This window comes from Pleurodeles waltl, chromosome 1_1 (assembly GCF_031143425.1).
Source record: "Pleurodeles waltl isolate 20211129_DDA chromosome 1_1, aPleWal1.hap1.20221129, whole genome shotgun sequence".
Classification (NCBI taxonomy): domain Eukaryota; kingdom Metazoa; phylum Chordata; class Amphibia; order Caudata; family Salamandridae; genus Pleurodeles; species Pleurodeles waltl.
In genome coordinates, this window is record NC_090436.1 from 408,171,592 (window position 1) to 408,191,392 (window position 19,801).

General features: G+C 45.5%; 1 protein-coding gene across 1 annotated transcript in view; it reads right to left on the reverse strand.

The window, feature by feature from the left end:
- POLK (DNA polymerase kappa) overlaps positions 1 to 19,801 on the reverse strand; it is a 505,299-nt gene that overhangs the window by 341,012 nt on the left and 144,486 nt on the right. The window contains exon 2 of the mRNA XM_069223734.1: positions 9,284 to 9,438. Within this exon, the coding sequence (XP_069079835.1) occupies positions 9,284 to 9,438 (155 nt within the window). The remainder of the gene's footprint in view (positions 1 to 9,283; positions 9,439 to 19,801) is intronic.

The window sequence follows — 19,801 nt, forward strand, 5'->3', positions numbered from 1 at the left end:
TCTTGCTTGTTTCGCTTAATGAAAAATAATTCAAAGTGTTGTAACGGAAACGGTTGCAATTACTGCACACAAGCATCTCTAGCTTGGAAGAAGGGAGGCACAGTGGAGCTAGCTTAGATGGGAAAAGTAACCTGGTTTGGGAAGGGATAATAAGGGGAGGCAGCAGGATGGATACGCCAGGCACTTACAGATGGGAAGACTGGACCGCGGTAGAGGGAACAGCAAAAATGAACAGAAAGTATACACCACGCTTCAAATGACAAATAGATACTGTTGGAAGTTGGCTCTGTATATACTATCTCAAAGTAAGAGATAGGGTGCACAGAGTCCAAGGGTTCCCCCTAGAGGTAAGATAGTGGCAACATTAGATAATTCTAATGCTCTATTTTGTGGTAGTGTGGTCGAGCAGTAGGCTTATCAGAGGGTAGTGTTAAGCATTTGTTGTACACACACAGGCAATAAATGAGAAACACACACTCAAAGACCTAACTCTAGGCCAATAGTTTTTATAAAGAAAAATATATTTTCTTAATTTATTTTAGAACCACAAGATTCAAGATTTGAAGTAAATATATAAAATGCAAGGTACTCCACACAGGTAGGTTAGGAACTTTGAATTAGAGCAATAGCATACACAGTTTTGGTAAAAATGGCAAATAAGCTATTTTAAAAGTGGGCACAGTGCACAAATCAACAGTTCCTGGGGGAGGTAAGTAATGGTTAGTTTGTCAGGTAAGTAAGACACTTACAAGTCTAAGTTCCTGGGCATAGGCAGCCCACTGTTCGGGGTTCAAGGCAACCCCAAAGTTACCACACCAGCAGCACAGGGCCGGTCAGGTGCAGAGGTCAATGAGGAGCCCAAAACACATAGGCGCCTAAGGAGAACAGGGGTGCTCCGGTTCCAGTCTGCCAGCAGGTAAGTACCCGCATTCTTGGAGGGCAGACCAGGGGGGGTTTGTAGAGCACTGGGGGGACACAAGTAGGAACACAAAACACATCCTCAGCGGCACAGGGGCGGCCGGGTGCAGTGTGCAAAGCCGGCATCGGGTTCTGTATTAGAAACAATGGAGGGACCCGGGGATCACTCTAGCGGTGCAGGCAGGGCACAGGGGGGGCTTCTCGGGCCAGCCACCGACTGGGCGAGGCAGAGGGTTGCCTGGGGTTCACTCCTGCACTGAAGTTCGGTTCCTTCTGGTCATGGGGGCTGCGGGTGCAGTGCTTGGTCCAGGTCCTTGTTACAGGCAGTCGCGGTCAGGGGGAACTTCTGGATTCTCTCTGCATGCGTCGCTGTGGAGGTCCAGAGGGTCGTCTCGAGTTACTCAAGAGGTCGCAGTCGCCTAGGAGTCCTCCATGTAGTGTTGGCTCTCTGGAGCTCGAGTCGGGGGTGTTGGGTGTAGGGGGTGAAGTCTCACGCTTCCGGCAGAAAGAGTGAGGTCTTTCAAAGTTGCAAGAAAGTTGCAAAGTTGTTGCTGTTGTTGAACAGAGCCGCTGTTCAAGGGAGTTTCTTGGTCCTTTGGTTCAGGGCAGTCCTCTGAGGCTTCAGAGGTCGCTGGTCCCTGTTGGATGTGTCGCTGTTGCAGTTTTCCTAGAGTCAGGAGACAGACGGTAGGGGCTGAGGCCAAAGCAGTTGTCGTCTCTATCGTCTCTGCAGGGCTTTTAGGTCAGCAGTCCTTTTTCTTGTTTCAGGTTGCAGGAATCTGATTTCCTGGGTTCTGGGGTGCCCCTAAATACTGAATTTAGCGGTGTGTTTAATTCAGGAGGGCAGTAGCCAATGGCTACTGTCCTGGAGGGTGGCTACACCCTCTTTGTGCCTCCTCCCTGTGGGGAGGGGGGCACATCCCTAATCCTATTGGGGGAGTCCTCCATCTGCAAGATGGAGGATTTCTGAAAGTAAGAGTCACCTCAGCTCAGGACACCTTAGGGGCTGTCCTGACTGGTGGGTGACTCCTCCTTGTTTTTCTCATTATTTCCTTCAGCCTTGCCGCCAAAAGTGGGGGCAGTGGCCGGAGGGGCGGGCATCTCCACTAGCTGGGATGGCCTGGGGTGCTGTAACAAAAGGGATGAGCCTTTGAGGCTCACCGCCAGGTGTTACAGTTCCTGCAGGGGGGGAGGTGAGAAGCAGCTCCACCCAGTACAGGCTTAGTTCCTGGCCACAGAGTGACAAAGGCACTCTCCCCACGTGGCCAGCAACTCGTCTGGTTGTGGCAGGCTGGAAGAAACTGGTCAGCCTAGCACTAGGAGTCGGACTGGTATTCAGGGGGCATCTCTAAGATGCCCTCTGGGTGTATCTTACAATAAATTCACAGAGTGTGAATTTATTGTGCTGAGAAGTTTGATACCAAACTTCCTAGATTTCAGTGTAGCCATTTTGGAACTGTGGAGTTCGTATTTGACAAACTCCCAGACCATATACTCTTTATGGCTACCCTGCACTTACAATGTCTAAGGCTCATGCACATATGCCCTCACCTGTACTATAGTGCACCCTGCCTTAGGGCTGTAAGGCCTGCTAGAGGGGTGAGTTACCTATGCCACAGGCAGTGTGAGGTTGACTCTGAGGGGAGTGCCATGTTGACTTAGTCATTTTCACCCCATCAGCTCACACAAGCTGTGAGACAGTGTGCATGTGATGAGTAAGGGGTACCCAGGGTGGCATAAGACGTGCTGCAGCCCTTAGAGACCTTCCCTGGCATCAGGGCCCTTGGTACCAGGGGTACCATTTACAAGGGAATTATCTGAGTACCAGGGATATGCCAATTGTGGAAGCAAAGGTACGGTTTAGGGAAAGAACACTAGTGCCAGGGCCTGGTTAGCAGGGTCCTAGCACACTTTCAATCATAACTGGCATCAGCAAAAGGCAAAAAGTCAGGGGGTAACCATGCCAAGGAGGCATTTACAAATACAAATAAAAAACTACTTTGTTCCATCACTGCTGCAACTGTTTAAATATGTTAACATCCGTGAAATGCCATGAAACAGCCAAAGGCTGAGGCAAAATGCCACAAAGCACATTACTGTATAGTGCAGTATGTTGCATAGTGTGTGTTTTGTGGAAATATGTGTTTTATGTAGTGGTGACATTACGGTTTGGCCAAATAACTTATGCGGTCTATATCCAGATCGTAAAAACCAACCAGCCCATAATCAGATGCTGCACTGGAAAAAAATAGTAGCAGCAACATTTAAGTGGGTTACATCACTTATGATGACCTTCAAGTAAATGTCTGGCTTTTTATGAAAACATTCTGTATTGAGGTACACACGTTTGCCCCTCTGGTTTTACCTATCTGTGAATCAGGTCAAACGTCTTGTGTTTGGAACTGATAACCCCCGAAATGATAGATAAATTGTACGTTTACGGTTTTTTCTGATATGTCCTGCTAGATCAAACAGCCACCTTTTAGATAGTCAATATATTTCAGATAAATGGCCGGCCTCACATTCACCCCGATATCAATTCCAAAGCCAGCAATCAGAATCCTCTGGGGACCGATGTGTGAATATGAAATCCATAGCGTCCCAAGTGGCTGACGCACGTATCACTACAGCTAGAAGTGCTATCAAATAGCTATTACATCCACCACACACAAGACCCGCTGATAATGGCTTGTGAGCGGCGGGGTAACGCAAAATGATGATCCAACGGCTTCGTATTTCATAATATACAGTTAACAAAACAGCATCAGTGTGCTGCACTATTGGCGAAAAGTATAGTTAAAGCACAGTCAATCATCTTGAATTACACAGATTAATTTTATTAATTGAGTAAAGTATGAATATTATAGATTTGTTTGTACTGAGGCAGACGGTTTAAACTTTTTACGCTTCGTCTGGCAGAATATTTTTAAAAAACTCCAGAAAGTACATGCAACCACACAACAAAGTAAAGGGACGTATCTTTGCCAAAGTACGTTTCGATTTTTAACAACAACCGATATCATGATGTATCATGCAAGGAGTTAACAAAGGTCCAGTTCACCTAAAACCACACTGCAAGATCTTAATATAAAAGCATTAAACTTCCTTCATTGCTTTTCTATGCAATCATGTATTGAGTTCAAACATTATGATCCGTATTTAAACACTGGCAGAGGTGAAAGCAGCTTTCCTCCACCAAAGTACTGTATCCCATTCTGCTTGTTAAAAGGCGTGGGGGAATTTTGGGATAATGTCATTGAGATGTCAGCCTCCCCACCTCCACTTTCGCCTGTGGCCCGACAAACACACACTATGTAAGAATTCAAAAACAGCACTCGCCACAAAATCTTCACATGGCATGGCAGAGAGGAGAGCTAGGAGTAGGGTGGAGGCAGGGCCCACAAGATGTAACCTAGAAGTAACTTTCCGGTTTCTAACTGCCTGGTGTTCAAGACCTCCATGATGTTTCCTTAAGCTCGGGTATGAGAATTCCCATTTTTTGTGTGTCAAAGTCTACAGGGCTTACAACATCCTGGGGGCTTCCCTGGGAATATATTCCACCCATTGTTTATCACTGGCTGTGTGGTTTGTAACTCACATTTGCTTGCTTTGTATTTGCTGGCTCTATTCATTTTAGGTTGTCCAGCTCGAGTTCATCCCTTCCCTTGCCCAAGCCACGTTTACTGTATTCTTCCACCAGTGCTTGATTTCTATAAAAAGGCCCCTCTCTAGATAAAGAACCTTGTTCTTTCTTATCTTGAAACATTTGCTGCACATTCAAAGACCGAGGTCAAATGTCAGGCCCCGTTTTCCAGGGAGTTTAGCATTTTTCTTTCTATGAATTCAAAGTGAGAGGATCTATGTGGCAATCACGCTGTCTAGGAGTGGAAGAGGGAGAGGTAAGTGCTTGAGGAAGCCTGTACGATGTTATTTTTTTTTAGTACAAAACACAATTTGTCTGTAAATTAACTGTGCAGATATTTCAAAATTAGAAAACCCCAAACAGAAGCACATTTTTGGGTAATTCTGAAGGGTGGTGGAAACAAATATTTTGAGACAATCAAAACAAATCAACACACTAGGTGATGACATTTCAACACATTGTTTGTGCGTTGTATTTGTATTTTCAGTAAAACAGTATACCTGTGCAAATGCAATGGTGATTTAAATGGAAGATTGTTGTCTCTAATTGAAGTGTGCTACCACACCATGCATATGCCAGTCTACGCCACTGTACTCTACACCATTACAAACCACGCCACTCCATACTGCGTCGCTGCACTCTACTCTGCACCACTTCTCTCTACACCTCTCTACTCTACTCTACTGGGAGCCAATGCATGCTGCCCCTCACTATTATACTAAACATCAAAGCACTCTTTGCCACTGCACTACTCCATTCTACTCTGCAATACTACACACTATGCCATTCTACTCCACACCGCTCCATACTGCATCACTGCACTCTGCTCTGCACCATTCCACTCTATGCCACTTCTCTCCCCCTCTCTACTTTACACTAATGCACTCTACCCTACACTCCTCTACTATGCACCACTGCCCTCTTTGCCACTGCGCTACTTCACTCTATGCCACTCCATTCTATGGCACTCTACTCTACAACACTGTACCCTATGCCAGTACACTCTATGCCAATACACTTTACACCACTCTAATCTACTCTGCATTCTATACTCATGTACTCTACCGTGCACCACTGCACTCTATTGTGAAACAATCTACTGTAAGTCACTGCACTAAGAGCCTCCCCACTCAGCCCTCTTCACAGCACTCTTCTACAATGTACTCTACGCCACTTTACTCAAAACCAATGCACTCTATGTTGACATCTCTGCACCACTGCACTCTTTGCTATTTTACTCAGCTCTGCACCACTCTAAGCCACTCCTACTCTGCAACACTGCACTCTACGCTATTGTACTCTAAGCCACTCTATTCTACTCTGTACAAATAAACTCTATGCCACTCTACACCACTGTACTCCATGCCAATGCACTCTACAACAATCTCTTCTGAACACTGCACTATATGCCACTGCACTCTACTCTGCACCACTCTAATCTATGCCACTATATGCCAGTACTCCATGCCACTGCATTCTATGCTACTGCACTCTATCCGGCACTCCACTCTACACGACTCCATGCCACTTCACCCTACTATGAAACAATATACTCTATGCCTCTCTATTCCACTGTACACTACTCCACTCTATGCCACTGCAAAATATTCTGCACTACTTAATGCCACTCTATTCTATGCTGCTGCACTCTAAGCCACTGCACTCCATGCCAATGCAATCTACACAGCTTTACTCAAAACAATACACTCTATGCCAATCTACTCTACACCACTACGGCACTATACTCTACTTTGCAAAACTCTACTGCACTCTACACAATTGTGCTCTGTCACTTTACTCTGCCCCACTATACACCAGTGCACTCTACTGTACTGTCACTGCAATCTACAACACTCTATTATGCAACACTGCACTCTTGTAACTGAATTGTACGCCACTCTATTCTGCACCACTGCACCACTATTCCACCCCAGTGCACGCTACATAACTACACTCTACACCATTCTATTCTACTGTGCACCACGGCATTCTACACCACTTCACTCTACGGCTCTGTACTCTGCTGTGCATCACTCTACTCTATGCCAGTGTACTCTACCACATTCTACTATGCACCACTGCACTCAAAGCCACTTTTGTCTAGGCTACTCCACCCTACTGTGCAACACTGCACTCTATGCCACTGCACTGTACACCAATGGACATTACGTCATTACTTTATGCCACTGCACTCTACTCTACACCACTCCACTCTACCCTGCATCACTCCACTCAAATAATCTACTCTATGCCACTGCACTCTACGCCACTTTACTACACTCTGCGCCGCTGTTCTCTATGCCACTGCACTCTACTCTGCACCACTCCACTCTACTCCATTTCTCTACTCTGAAACAATCTAGTCTATGCCACTGCACTCTGCACCACTCTACACCACTGTGCTCTATCTCACTCTACTTTAAACTACTGCACTGCACACCAATTCACTCAACACCACTTTTTAAAAAAACAATGAATTCTGTGCCACTGCACTCTATTCCTTCTACTCTGCTCCACTGCTTTCTATGCCACTATACTCTACTCTGCAACGTTACGCCACTGCACCCTATCCCGCTGCACTCTACTCTGTACCACTCTATGCCACTCTACTCTAAACCATTGCACTCCACACCAATGCACTCAACATAACTACTCAAAACCAATGTACTCTATGCCACTGCACTCTATGTTAATTACTCTGAACTGCTGCACTCTGTGCCACTCCACTCTACGCCACTGCACTCAACGCTACTATTCACTATTGCGATCCACATCATTGCACTCTACGTCACTCTTTTCTACTCTGCACTACTGTACTTTAGGCCACTCTACTCTGGGCCACTACATACTACAAGACTCTGCAAGACTGCACTCTCCACCGCTGCACGCTATGCCACTGTATGCTACTCTACAATTCTCAAATCTACATCACTTTACTACACTCTAAGCCAATGCGCTTTATACCACTACACTGTACGCCACTCCTGGCCATTCTAATCTATACTGCACCACTGCACTCCACGGCACTGCACTCTTCACCATTCTACCCTGCACCACTCCACTCTACCCTGCTCCACTCAACACTACAACACTGAACTCTACTCAAACTATCTACTGTATGCCACTTCACGCTACGCCACTGTAATCTATTTTGCAGCATTCTTCTCTATGCCAGTCTAGTCTGCACCACTGAATTTACACCACTATGATGCTCTACTCCAATAAACTCTACTCCACTCTGTGACACTCTAATCCATTCCATGCCATGCCACTCCACAACACTACTCCACTTTACAACGCTCTACACTACTCCCTCTATGTCCCACCATGCCTGTTTACTCTACTCTATTTTACGACACACTACTACTCTCTATTCTACTCCACGCCACTTCACTCCATGACACCTTATGCCAATCCACTCTCCTACACTATTCTCCTCTACGACAATCTACTCCACTCTACGCTAATCTACAACACTACTTAACTCAAAGCAACACCCTCTATGCCACTCCACTCTGCTCTACACTGCTCTATGACACTCTATACCACTCCACTCTACTCTCTCAACAACACTCTACACCACTCCACGACACTCCACTCCATGCCACTCAAATCTACACCACTCCATAACACTCCACTCTACTTTACAACAATCCACTTCACACAACTCTTGTTTACCCGCTAAAGTTTACCAATGCCAAACAGCAGCCACGCTGGTGTACAACACGGCTAAAACTTAATGGCAAAGCCAATAGTTCTTGCATAGGCAGGATCTATTGACTTTGCCACTGCTTGTTCTCTTTTCTTCTCAATGTTGCTTACAAACTCCATAGAAGATAGTTCTATGGACTGTCATGAAGCCGTGAGCCCACTGGGCTCTGATGTATTTCTGGAACTTCCCTTACCACACTACTGTACATGAACTGTAAGTGGAGGAGCAAACCTAGTTCCACCAGGTCTAGAGAACGCCATTTCGGTATAGTTTACATCAAGTGTCCATGTAGGGGTGCCAGATGGAGCACTGGCATCAGTATGTTGGTGGCTGCTATGCCATGCTGATAGCCCACAACCATTTGTTGCTCCTTTCAATGAGTGCAAATACTACTGCCAGCATGGTGGAAGCATACCAGGATGTCACAAGAATTAGCTGAAGGGTAGCAGTGAGGGCCACACATTATGCAAATACAGACAGAGGGACATGGTTGTGGGAAACACCTGCCTGTAAGACCCTCCATCCGTCACTGCTAGCAGGTAAGGGGTTGGGAGCAGATGTGTTTGGGGGTATCCTCCCTTCAAACCTAGCCAAAACCCCTGCCACTGCTATCTCCAACTGCTAAATTAGCTTTAGTGGCTGGCTGTTGGAGAGCACCACTCACAATCAGACCTACATTTTCATGGTCTACTTATGGGCAGTGTTTGTGTGGGGAGAGTCATATGTGGGCACCATGTATGAAGAAAGTGGAGTATGAAGCACTGATAATATAGTGAGTCGAAGAATTATGTTCAGCCGTATATTATGCTCAAGTTAAAAGTGATTACTTGCTTGATGAAATACCCCATAATGTGGACTTTTCTGCCCAGCAGGGAACTTCACTGCCCATCCTGCCAAGCAACACATTTTCTCTAAAAATAAATGCTGGCTTAGGATAATGTTCACTCAATACAATTAGTGTACTACAAAACAACTATGTATGGATATAGTTAACATGATAGAGTCCAAACCTTTGTGGCTTCCATTATGATTTTGTTGATTTTCTCTTTATCCAGACCTTCCATTCCTGCTTTGTTGTCATTGAGACCCATTCGAAACTGAAAGGCTTCTTCTCCTGCAGCAGCATTGGGATTCTTTGAACTCTCCATTGCGAGTTTTTCTAGTCCTACAACCCAAAAAGAGAAGATGTTAATCGCCTGCTTTAAATAAAAACATATTGTTTAGAACTAACCAGATGCAGCAAAGTTCAGCAGCAGTAACATCCAACATGGCAAGAAAGCTTTCCAAAGCACAACTACACCTTTCAGAGAAAACAGTGATGCTATCACAGTGTGGCTGTAAGGCTGGGAGGCTTCAAACATGTGTCCTGTATGTGGAATTTTCCCAAAGATCACTTCAAATATTTTTACAGTTTATGGCCCAGGGATAGCAAGCATAGGGGAAATCAAAATGTAACATTATTTGCATAACACATTACTACCCTGACAATTATCTACACAGCAAATCAGATCCTCCATTTATATATATAATCTCACATAAAAACTAGTAGCAACCATGCCTTCTACCAGGCTTACCATAACCCATATTTTCCTATTTTGGATGAGAGTGTTCATCCAATACTGATTCAACTTCACAAAGATCACTTCACATTGGAGTTTTAGCCAGACCTTGCACAGGTAAGCAATACTTTCCAAACTGATACCTAAATCCACATTCTACACAAATAAACCTAGCAAAAGAAGAATTTTAACAATGTGGCAGAACTCTTATCCCTAAAGACTATACCAAACTACAAACCCTCTTTGGAATAATTCAAATCAACTGAGTACTTCTACACTAAAATACCAACCCTGAGTGAGCCCATGGTGCTATATGCAGATAGAGTGGCTCACTGGTAAAACGTGTGGTGATCTGCAGGTCATAAGTTTGAATCTCTGCAAAAAGAACTTAAACTTTCATTGTTTGGGGTTAATAAATTTAATATAATTACATTATGTAACATCAACACATGCTATTTGCATACAAAGCTGGCAAAGGCAGAAAGGCTAGTGGGAAACATGTAGAACTACTGACTCTTTGTTATAACCTTACCCTACCTGTCAACATATGAGCTGTGACCTCAGCAAATGTTTCTAGATGTAGTCAGAATTGGACCTCAGGATCTCACCAGGAGCCCTGAAGCCTCAGGCATTCCTCAAGTATGTACACCTTTGGAGAGACGCAAATATATACAAAATAAAGAGTGGCATTGAAAAGACCTTGGCCTCCCGCACACCACACCCTTCCTCTCTTTGCGCCTCCCCTGTACAGCCTCAGGGTAGGATTTCTAACCCAATGGCACAAGGACACAATAAATCCACCAATACGAATTAGAAATCCAACTGGACTGTAACACATACACAGCCCAGGGAGCAATACTGCACAGGAAGTGTTTCTGGTAATGATCAGTCCCACAAGATGGGTTCAGAGGCATAACAGAACATCAGGCACTCTTTTGTCAATGAATAAATAGCACATTCAAAATAGCACTTAAAACATCAGATGTAGTTTTAGATGTTTTATCCTAGCCTAGTGCATAAAATATAAACGAGAACCACACAGATTGTAAAAAGAAATGAAGCAATGCATCTCATAGTCGGCAAAAATACCAATAACATTTCTAACATGGTTAGCTAACACCCTTACACATGTTTTTAAGTGCTAAGCTAAACTTTATCTGAAGCACTAAAAAGCAAACCTGTTGTTTAAGTTTTTTAAGATGGATCACATAGCCTATATGTTCTTGTTAAGAAAATAGCCGTTCGCTATCACAGCTCTGCCCGGAAAAGAAAAACAGTGTTCGAATGAAGGCCACTTCTCTGCACTGCTCTCTGTGTCACCTCTGACTCAGGCTGGTTGGTAATGCAAATCAGCATGACCTCTGGCTTGATAGTCCTGTGTAAAGTCTCTCTCTCTTATGGTCAGATACAGGAATCTGTATAGTATCTAATCACCAATTTATCTTTAGAAAATAAAACTGCTCTTGCAGACACTAAAGCATCAACAAGACTAAACAAACATGGAGATAAATGAGCCACCTCGATTCACATATTGATCATATGCTCCCTTAACTAAAACCAAAAACGTCAGCGAACACAGGGAGTGAGCATGATGCTATGTCAGCGTCCATAACAAATAATAATAAAATATGCAAGCTTAGATGGTAAGCAGACATGATGGCAATATAACTAAAAACTCTACACTTTCAAGAAAGAGATAAAAGAATCTGAAAGCAAGCACAGGATGAAAACAGAAGGGGTCTAAACAGGAACTGTCAAAGTGTTCACGCCTTCCCCAGATGGCTTACTGAGATAACTGCATTTTGATTTAAAAAAAAACATTTATGGGATCAAAAAAATATAGAAAATCATAACATGTATATATTATTAATTTATAAGAATACTGTACATAAAATGTGCACTGATAAACTAAAAAGAGCAAATTAGGCAAAGCATTTTATTTCTTACTAATGTAAATGGATGCAAAATGATAAAAAAACAAATAACAAAAAGGGTACAAACTGTCGTTTTGACACACTCTTCATTTTGTTTCAGAAAAGCAGGAATAATCATTTCCCTTTCATGGGGTGTGGAATTCCTATAGGCCAACACCAGGAGATATTGTTTGGGGTCAAGGTGAACAAGTTTTCATGTTTATTTTGTACTTGGGACAAGTATGCCAAACCCCGGCAGCACAAACCCTTTGGCTGCTAGTTTACAGTACCACATTATGGAGTAGGTAAGGCAATTGTCTGCAGTTGAGGTAATATGTGTGTCCTTATGTTAATGCTGTTTGAACTTGTACTTATGGTTCATTAATGCAAAGCCTTTATTATTAGGGTGAGCATTCTAAATAAATGTAAGCTTGGACTGACAACCAACATTGGTTCCAATAAAAAATGCATACATACGTAGTTGTGGTACTTGAGATGGCATACGAAGGGTTGAAGCAGAGACCCATTCTTTCAGGCCTGGCAACTCTTGGTGCAGGAAATGGCCAGATGCATTGGAACAGATCATTTACTTCCAGGTACCCCAGAGATGGTGACATTTCTTTTAGGAAGGACTTTGGCAAAGATGACCAATCGTATTGAGCAGAATTTACTATTGGCAATTGCAGTGCTCAACAATAAGCATCAGTTGTCAAAGTAGTTGTTTTATGTTGGAAGACACCATTGGAGACATCTCCAGTAGGACTTCCAGGATGATTTCTTGCAAACAGTGTATGCACCAAAACACTGTTCTCACTTGTGAGGCATCTAGATTAAGGAATGTTAGAATCTCAGGCTCACTCAAGATAGGCAGCCACTCAAATCCAAAGTAGAATGCCAATTTACCTGACACTTCTTTCCAGCAGGATCATTGAAATTCATGCTACTAACTGAATCTGTCTTTTATTTCTTAGCTAGGAAAATATGAGCTACAAACAATGAACAGAAGAATTGTTGAAAATCCATCAAACAAGCTCAAAAACAGAGAAAGGAAGAACAAAGGAATACGCCCCAAAACAGTTTTAAAACCAGTCAATATTCCAGATCCAATAATTTTGAAGAAGTGAAGTACACCACTTGTGTCTGAAGAATGGAAAACAGTGTGCACAAATTCTGCAAAATTAGTAGGATACAGTGTTTACAATAGTTTTTGAATCTCTGGTGCAGAGCAGGCCTTTTATAAGTCAGTGGTTTCTGTGGCTGAAGTAAAGAAGGCTTCTTACTACAATAGTTTCGCAACATGTTTGTTTAACTTATAAGGGCACATATTATCCACATCCATTTTGGTCTAAGAAGCATTTTCAGGAACTCCTCCACAATATTTTAGGGTTTCTGATACCTTTAAAGGATAAGTTACTTGCCTTCGGTAATGCCTTATCCGCTAGACACATATTCTAGTTGCAGATTCCTTACCTGTGAATTTCTCCAGGCTTCAGACTGGATCTGGAGATTTTTTTTTAGCAGTACCCCTATGCTCCATTAGGTGGCATTGATTGGCACTGTGTCCACTGGCAAGCTGATATCAGTTTCTTTTCACGACTTTCCAGGCCAGAAGCACTGAGCCATAAAGAACACTGACTACTGGTGCGTCAAAACTATGGCCCTTAAGGGGGTGTACCTTTCCCTAGAAATCAGTTCGCACAGCAGGAAGGATAGATAGGTGGGTCGGTAAGGAATCTGCAACTAGAAAATGTCTCTACCAGATGAGGCATTCCTGAAGGTAAGTAACTTGTCCATCTGATAAAGACTTCTAGTTTCAGATTCCTTACCTTTGGGTCTGCGAACCAAGGTCATACTAGAAAGTCCTGCAGACTCTCTGTGGCCAGTCCAGACCCACAAGGATTATTTGGGCCCAGTCATTCTTCATCTTCTTGAGAACACTGGGCAGAAGTGGAGTTGGACCTGGCCCTTTTTACAGGGTCAACCCCAAACCTTTTGCCACCCTCCTCCTATGTTTTCAGACCCTTTTTGTTGACATGTTTAATACTGAGCACTTTACCCCTGCTGATTAGTGCTAAAGTGGATGTGCTCTCCCTTCTAAATTTGGTATGATTGGCGTACGCCTGATTGGCACATTTAAATTTACCTGTAAGTCCCTTGTACAGTGGTAGCCCTTAAACCCAGGGCCTGTAAATTAAATGCTACCAGTGGGCCTGCACCGTAGCTTGCGCCGCCCACAAAAGTAGCCTTTCAAACCTGTTTCAGGCCTGCCACCGCAGAGCCTGTGCATACAGTTTATTGCCACAGGGTCATGGCATCTAAATTTACTTGCCAGGCCTGGAACTCCCCTTTTACTATATATAAGTCACCCCTAAGGTAGGCCTAAGCTAGACTCATGGGCAGAGTGCTGTGTATGCATAAGGTAGGACATATGTCTTCATGTACTACATGTCCTAGTAGTGACAAACAGCCTATTTGGTTTCTCACTACTGCGAGTGCTGCCTCTCTCATGGGACTGCATTGGAAATGCCCTAAACATGTCTAAATGGTATTGTCTAATCTACGAGACATGGCTGTAATGGTAGTGAGAAATGATGCTTACTGGTGTAGGTGGATTTTGTTATTACCATAATAGAAACGCCACTTTTAGAATGTGAGCATCTCTCTGTGCTTATGACTCTGGTGTTTTGCAGCTTGCATCCAATCCACATCTGGGACAGAGTGATAGCTTGGCTATGTGCATACTTTCTGGCAGCCTGTATACAGGGAGGTGGAGGTGTCACAAGAGTGCATCTGCGTACTGAATGGTCTTCCTGGGCTGAAAGAAGGAGAGGCGGGGCACACCTGCATTTGTGAAGGTTGTACCATGCCTCACACAAAGGGCTTGTTTTCAACCAGCTGATGTCTGAAACCAGTGCTGGAGGAGAAAGGGAACATTCCTGGAACTGGCTAGTGCTGGTTAGAAAGCCCTTTCCCCCTGTGTGGAAGCTGCACAAAATGAGTATGGATACAGGGGGCTGTCCCCTCACAAAGTTAGAAAACTTCTGGAACTGGGACTGAACCTCTGTCAGAAGGACTACTGGACGGCACCAAAGGACTCATCTGGATTGTTCTTCTGTTTGTTGCCCTGCTGCCTGGTGTCTGCTGGTTGGCACAAAGGAATCATCTGGATTGCTTTTCTGCTTGTTGCCCTGCTGCCAGTTGCTCCCTGACTAGGGTTCCCCTGGGCACTACTGGACTGCAGGGGGGGGGGGCAGGGGCACGGGGGGTGATGGACCGCCTGTACCTGTCTTTAGGGTGCTGGCCTCTTTGTCTACGGCTGCCTGCCTTGTGTACGCCCTACCAGTGTTCTCCCAGGGGTCAGCAGAGGATTTCCTCCTGTTGCCAGTGCTGCACCTGGTCATGCAACTATAGTGCCCGAGGAGTGTTACACGTTGGGCACGCAGTGCCGGCCATGGTGAGTTCTCACTCACCTTATAGCATATAAAAGAAGCGCAGGAGCGCTGTGGCCTTCAGGTAGCGGGCGCTGGGGGTGATTCCTGTGTATGTTGCCTTCCCCCATAGGATCAGTCTACCCATTACTCATGTGAGGAGGACTACTGTTCTATGACAGGGACAACACGGAAATGTTTTAATTTTAGGTGCATTCATGACGGTGTCTTGCCGTCGCTGATATGTTTATTCTGACATGCACATTTTTGTTGATAATGACAACCTGACTACTGCTTATGTTGCAGAACACCAGTAACCTCTATGTTTACCTGACTACTGCTGATTTTCGCAGAGTACTGGTAACCTATGTAATGTTCTGACAACTGCTTGTGTATCAGGGTACTACTGATACATGTCTTGCCTGGTCTAATGGTGTTTTTATGCAATACAGTTTATTTTTATATAACTCGTTGTTGTGTTTTCTTTGTGGTGTATTCATTGTGTCAGATGTGTTGTGTGTGTTGTGCAAACACTTTACACATTTCCTCTGGGATAAGCCTGACTCCTCGTGCCAAGCTACCAAGGGGATGAGCAGGGGTTATCTTGGGTGTGTAACTTCCTTGCCCTGACTACAGTGGTGGGTTCTGCCTGGCTGAGGTGCATGCCCTGGCCAACCAGAAACCCTATTTCTAACAAGAGGTATGGGCTGAAAGGCATAGAGGACGCCTGAGATCCACTCAAGATGGCGAGCGATTGCTGCCTTGGAAACTCCAACGCGCAAAACTGCTAACATTGCGCATTCTATGTGGAGTCAAACAGATCTAACCAAAGCTCTTCCCACTGCTGAAAAATAACTTGCACCACCTCCAGACGGAGATGCTATTTTTGATCCGGTAGACACTGTTGTCTGAGTTTGTCTGCCCTCGTGTTCAGAGAGGATATGCCCTGCTGTTCCAGCCACGTTGAGAGGCGCAGAGCCTCTTAACAAAGGGTCCACGACTCCACCTCGCTCTGCTTATTGCAGTACCACATGGCAGAGCTGTGCTCCATGAACAACTGCACGATCTTCCCCTTGACAGAGGGAAGAAATGGCTTCAATGTTAGGCTGATTGCGCAGAGCTCCAACAGGTTGATGTTGAGACCGGACCCACCTGGAGACCAGATGCCTCTGATCTCCACCTCTCCCATCCCATCCCAGGAGTAACACATCTGTCAGATCTAGTTGGGGAAGGGACAGTGATTGGCCTCTGACCCAATGGCAGTTCGTTAACCACCACTGCAGATCTTGTGCAGTTCTCTCTAAGATCTGGGCGTTGTCTGAGAGAATCCCCTGATGCTGCGCCCACTGGAACTTCAGGTCACACTCCAGAGCCCTCATATCCCATCTAGCATGCCTCATCGCAGGAGGCTCAGCAGCCTCAAAGTCAGTCTCACCAAAATCCAGGATAGAGGCTGAAACATCGGTATCATAGCCTCAACTTCCTGGACTCAACACACCGGAGGACAAGCCCAAAACTACATTGTGTCCAGAACAGCTCCGATGAAAGGGAAGGTCTGAGAGGGAGTCAGGTGTGACTTTGGCATGTTTATAATGAACCCCAAGGAATTCAGGAGGTCTGCCGTTTTCTGGAGGTGGGAGACGACAGCCTGGGGCAAACCTGCCTTCAACAGTGAGTCGTAGAGATAGGGGAAGACTGAAACCACTGATCTGTGCAGATAAACTGCGACCACCGCTGTTACCTTGGTTAACACCTGAGGGTCGCTGGTAAGACCAAAGAGGAGCACTGTGAACTGAAAGTGCTTGTGGCCTACAGTGAACCGCAAGTAAAGTCTTTGAGCAGGCAGGACGGGAATATGTATATAAGCATCCAGCTCTACCATCCAGTCTCATGGGTCCAGGGCAGATAAACCCTGAGCCAGTGTGAGCATTTTGAAGTTCTCCTTCTTGAGGAAAGATTGAGGGCCCAAAAGCCAGGCGGTATTCACAGACAGCAATGCTAGGCTGGAGGAAGAAAAAAACTTATTACCGCGTGTATCCAACCTTTTGGATTCCCTATGTAGGGGTGCGGAAGGGAATGTGCCCTGGGAATTGGAGGCTTGGATGACAAGGCTCTCAGGGCTGGGATGCTGCATCAGAAAACCTGAGCCTCCTAGAATGGGGCGATTGCAGCAGGCAAAAGTCCTGTTCACACCAGGCCCAAGCTGGGTTTGGACCAGTAGGACATCCGTAAGGACTTCCTTAAAGGGAAGCATGGGTTTTAAGGAGGAAGATCAAGGCTGAAGCACCTCTGTCAGGCAACCAAAGGCAACACAAGTTCCAAGACCTCGGCTGCCCTTCTCACCATCATTAAATAAGAAGCTCCCTCCTCTGTACCCATGGTAGAAGGAGAAAGCATGCCAGTACCTTGAGAAGTGTCCAGTCTGTTGGCTTCACTCAAGTTTTCATTCCTGTCCTGGAGCTGGTATTTTTAAGGGTCAAGCGACCCCTCACATTCCTCACCATAACCTAGCCCATAAGACAGGGGCTTAGGATCGGACATAGAAGGCAAGGCTTCTATCAGCATCGGGGTCAGTGTCGTACAATGCCCATCTGGCGCTATGTCGGAGTCAGCAATGAGAATGGGGATGGAGTTGCATGTGGGTGCTGGCATGGCCAGGAGCACCAGCGATGGGGCTGGTGTCGGGGAAGGTCAGGGTGGTTTGACCGGTCTGGATCCAGGACTGGATCCATGGGTGCCCATCTACACCCAGGCTGAAGCTATCGGCCTGGAAACTGGAGGGGCCCCTGCAGACTCCGCGGGGCCCAAAGGTGCTCCAGCGGTGATGCGGACTGCCCAAAAATTAGCCACATGGCCTTGTATTAACTCTCTGAGTTGAGCAGGGGTCGCTCCAGCTCCCGGAAACTTGGGGAGGCACAGATTCGACCCAGGCACAGGTTCCTCAGAACGAGGCCTAGAGCTCCAATGCTCGCTCATCTCGTCAGGCTGACAGACAAGGAGAAGTCAAAGAATGCATCAACTTCTTGCTTTTCTTCTTATACTTTGACTTACCCGATCGCCCCGAGAACTTGGAGTCGGACAATGTTGATGGAGGACTCTGCGACCACTCCCAGGACCTTCGCTTCGACCGGGACCTTGACTTGCGTGGAGTCGAGCATCGGGCTGCCATCAGCTTCAGGGGCAGCTCCCCTAAAGCCTAAAGTATCATGATTTTACTAATTGTTCTTGGTCCATGATTCAGAGAAGGGCCAGGCCCAGTTTTGTCTAATGCTCATGACATCCTGAAGTATCATGATTCTACCAACTCTTGCATCCACGGGGACGCCTTTGTCTATTACATAAGGGTCTCAACACTTGCACTCACGGAGACGCCTTTGTCTAGTCCATAAGGGTCTCAACACGTGCATCCACGGAGACACCTTTGTCTATTCCATAAGGGTCTCAACTCTTCCACACACGGAGACGCCTTTGTCTATTCCATAAGGGTCTCAACTCTTGCATTCACGGAGACGCCTTTGTCTATTCCATAAGGGTCTCAACTCTTGAATTCACGGAGACGCCTTTGTTTATTCCATAAGGGTCTCAACTCTTGCACACACCAAGACGCCTATGTCTATTCCATAAGGGTCTCAACACTTGCATCCCCGGAGACGCCTTTGCTTATCCCATAAGGGTCTCAACTCTTGTGCACACGGAAACGCCTTTGTCTATTCCTTAAGGGTCTCAACACTTGCATCCACGGAGACGTCTTTGTCTAAATGTATAATTGAATGTTAATGCTGTTATGAACAAGAATATACATACATGCTTAACCATTTTTCCTTTTCAGATTTCTCTCCCTGCTGTCCCCTACCCAAATTCCCTTCCCCCACGACTGGCTTCACCATAACTCTGTGCTATAATAGCTTTCTGAGTTGGTGACGCCGGAAGGTGGGCCTGTTGTTCAGCGGCGTGCAGATCCTGAGGAAAGGACACTGTGACACATGGGGTGTGGATCAGTCATTGACATCACCTGATAACAGGAACCGCAGGGTTAAGCCTGGTCTTCCTCGTTGACATGCTCGTAGCACAAAGAGATAACAATTTGAAAAATCTTCTACAAAAGTCGAAAAAAGGGCAGTTGAAAAGTGACTGAGGGGTAGCTCTCTTCGAATCAACATTAGCTGCGGCGGAAAGAAAAGAACTGACGTCAGTGTGTCAGGGTGGCACCTACATAGGACCGCAATGTGATATCCAGTGCAGACAATGGACGTAGAGCCAATCAACACAACCTCACAGTGCCGAGGGGTACTGCTCAGCAAATTCTCCGGATACAGTCTGACACCTGGGGGAAATTCAAAAGTATGGAATCTGCAACCAGAAGTCGGAAGCCCTCACCTGCAGCTCCTGACGCTTTGCCTGCACTACCACACCTGCAGCTCCAACACTCAATAAGAACACTCCAACACCACCCAACACCTCACTCACCAAACATACAGATGTCATGCATGCTCTTCAAAACCCACCTGCACCTGAAACATGGCTGACCGAAGCCGGAACATCAGCCATAGCCACTGCCATTCCCATTGGAAACAAGATGATCAGATAAGATTACCAACATAGATCTGGAAGAGGAATTGCAATTATCT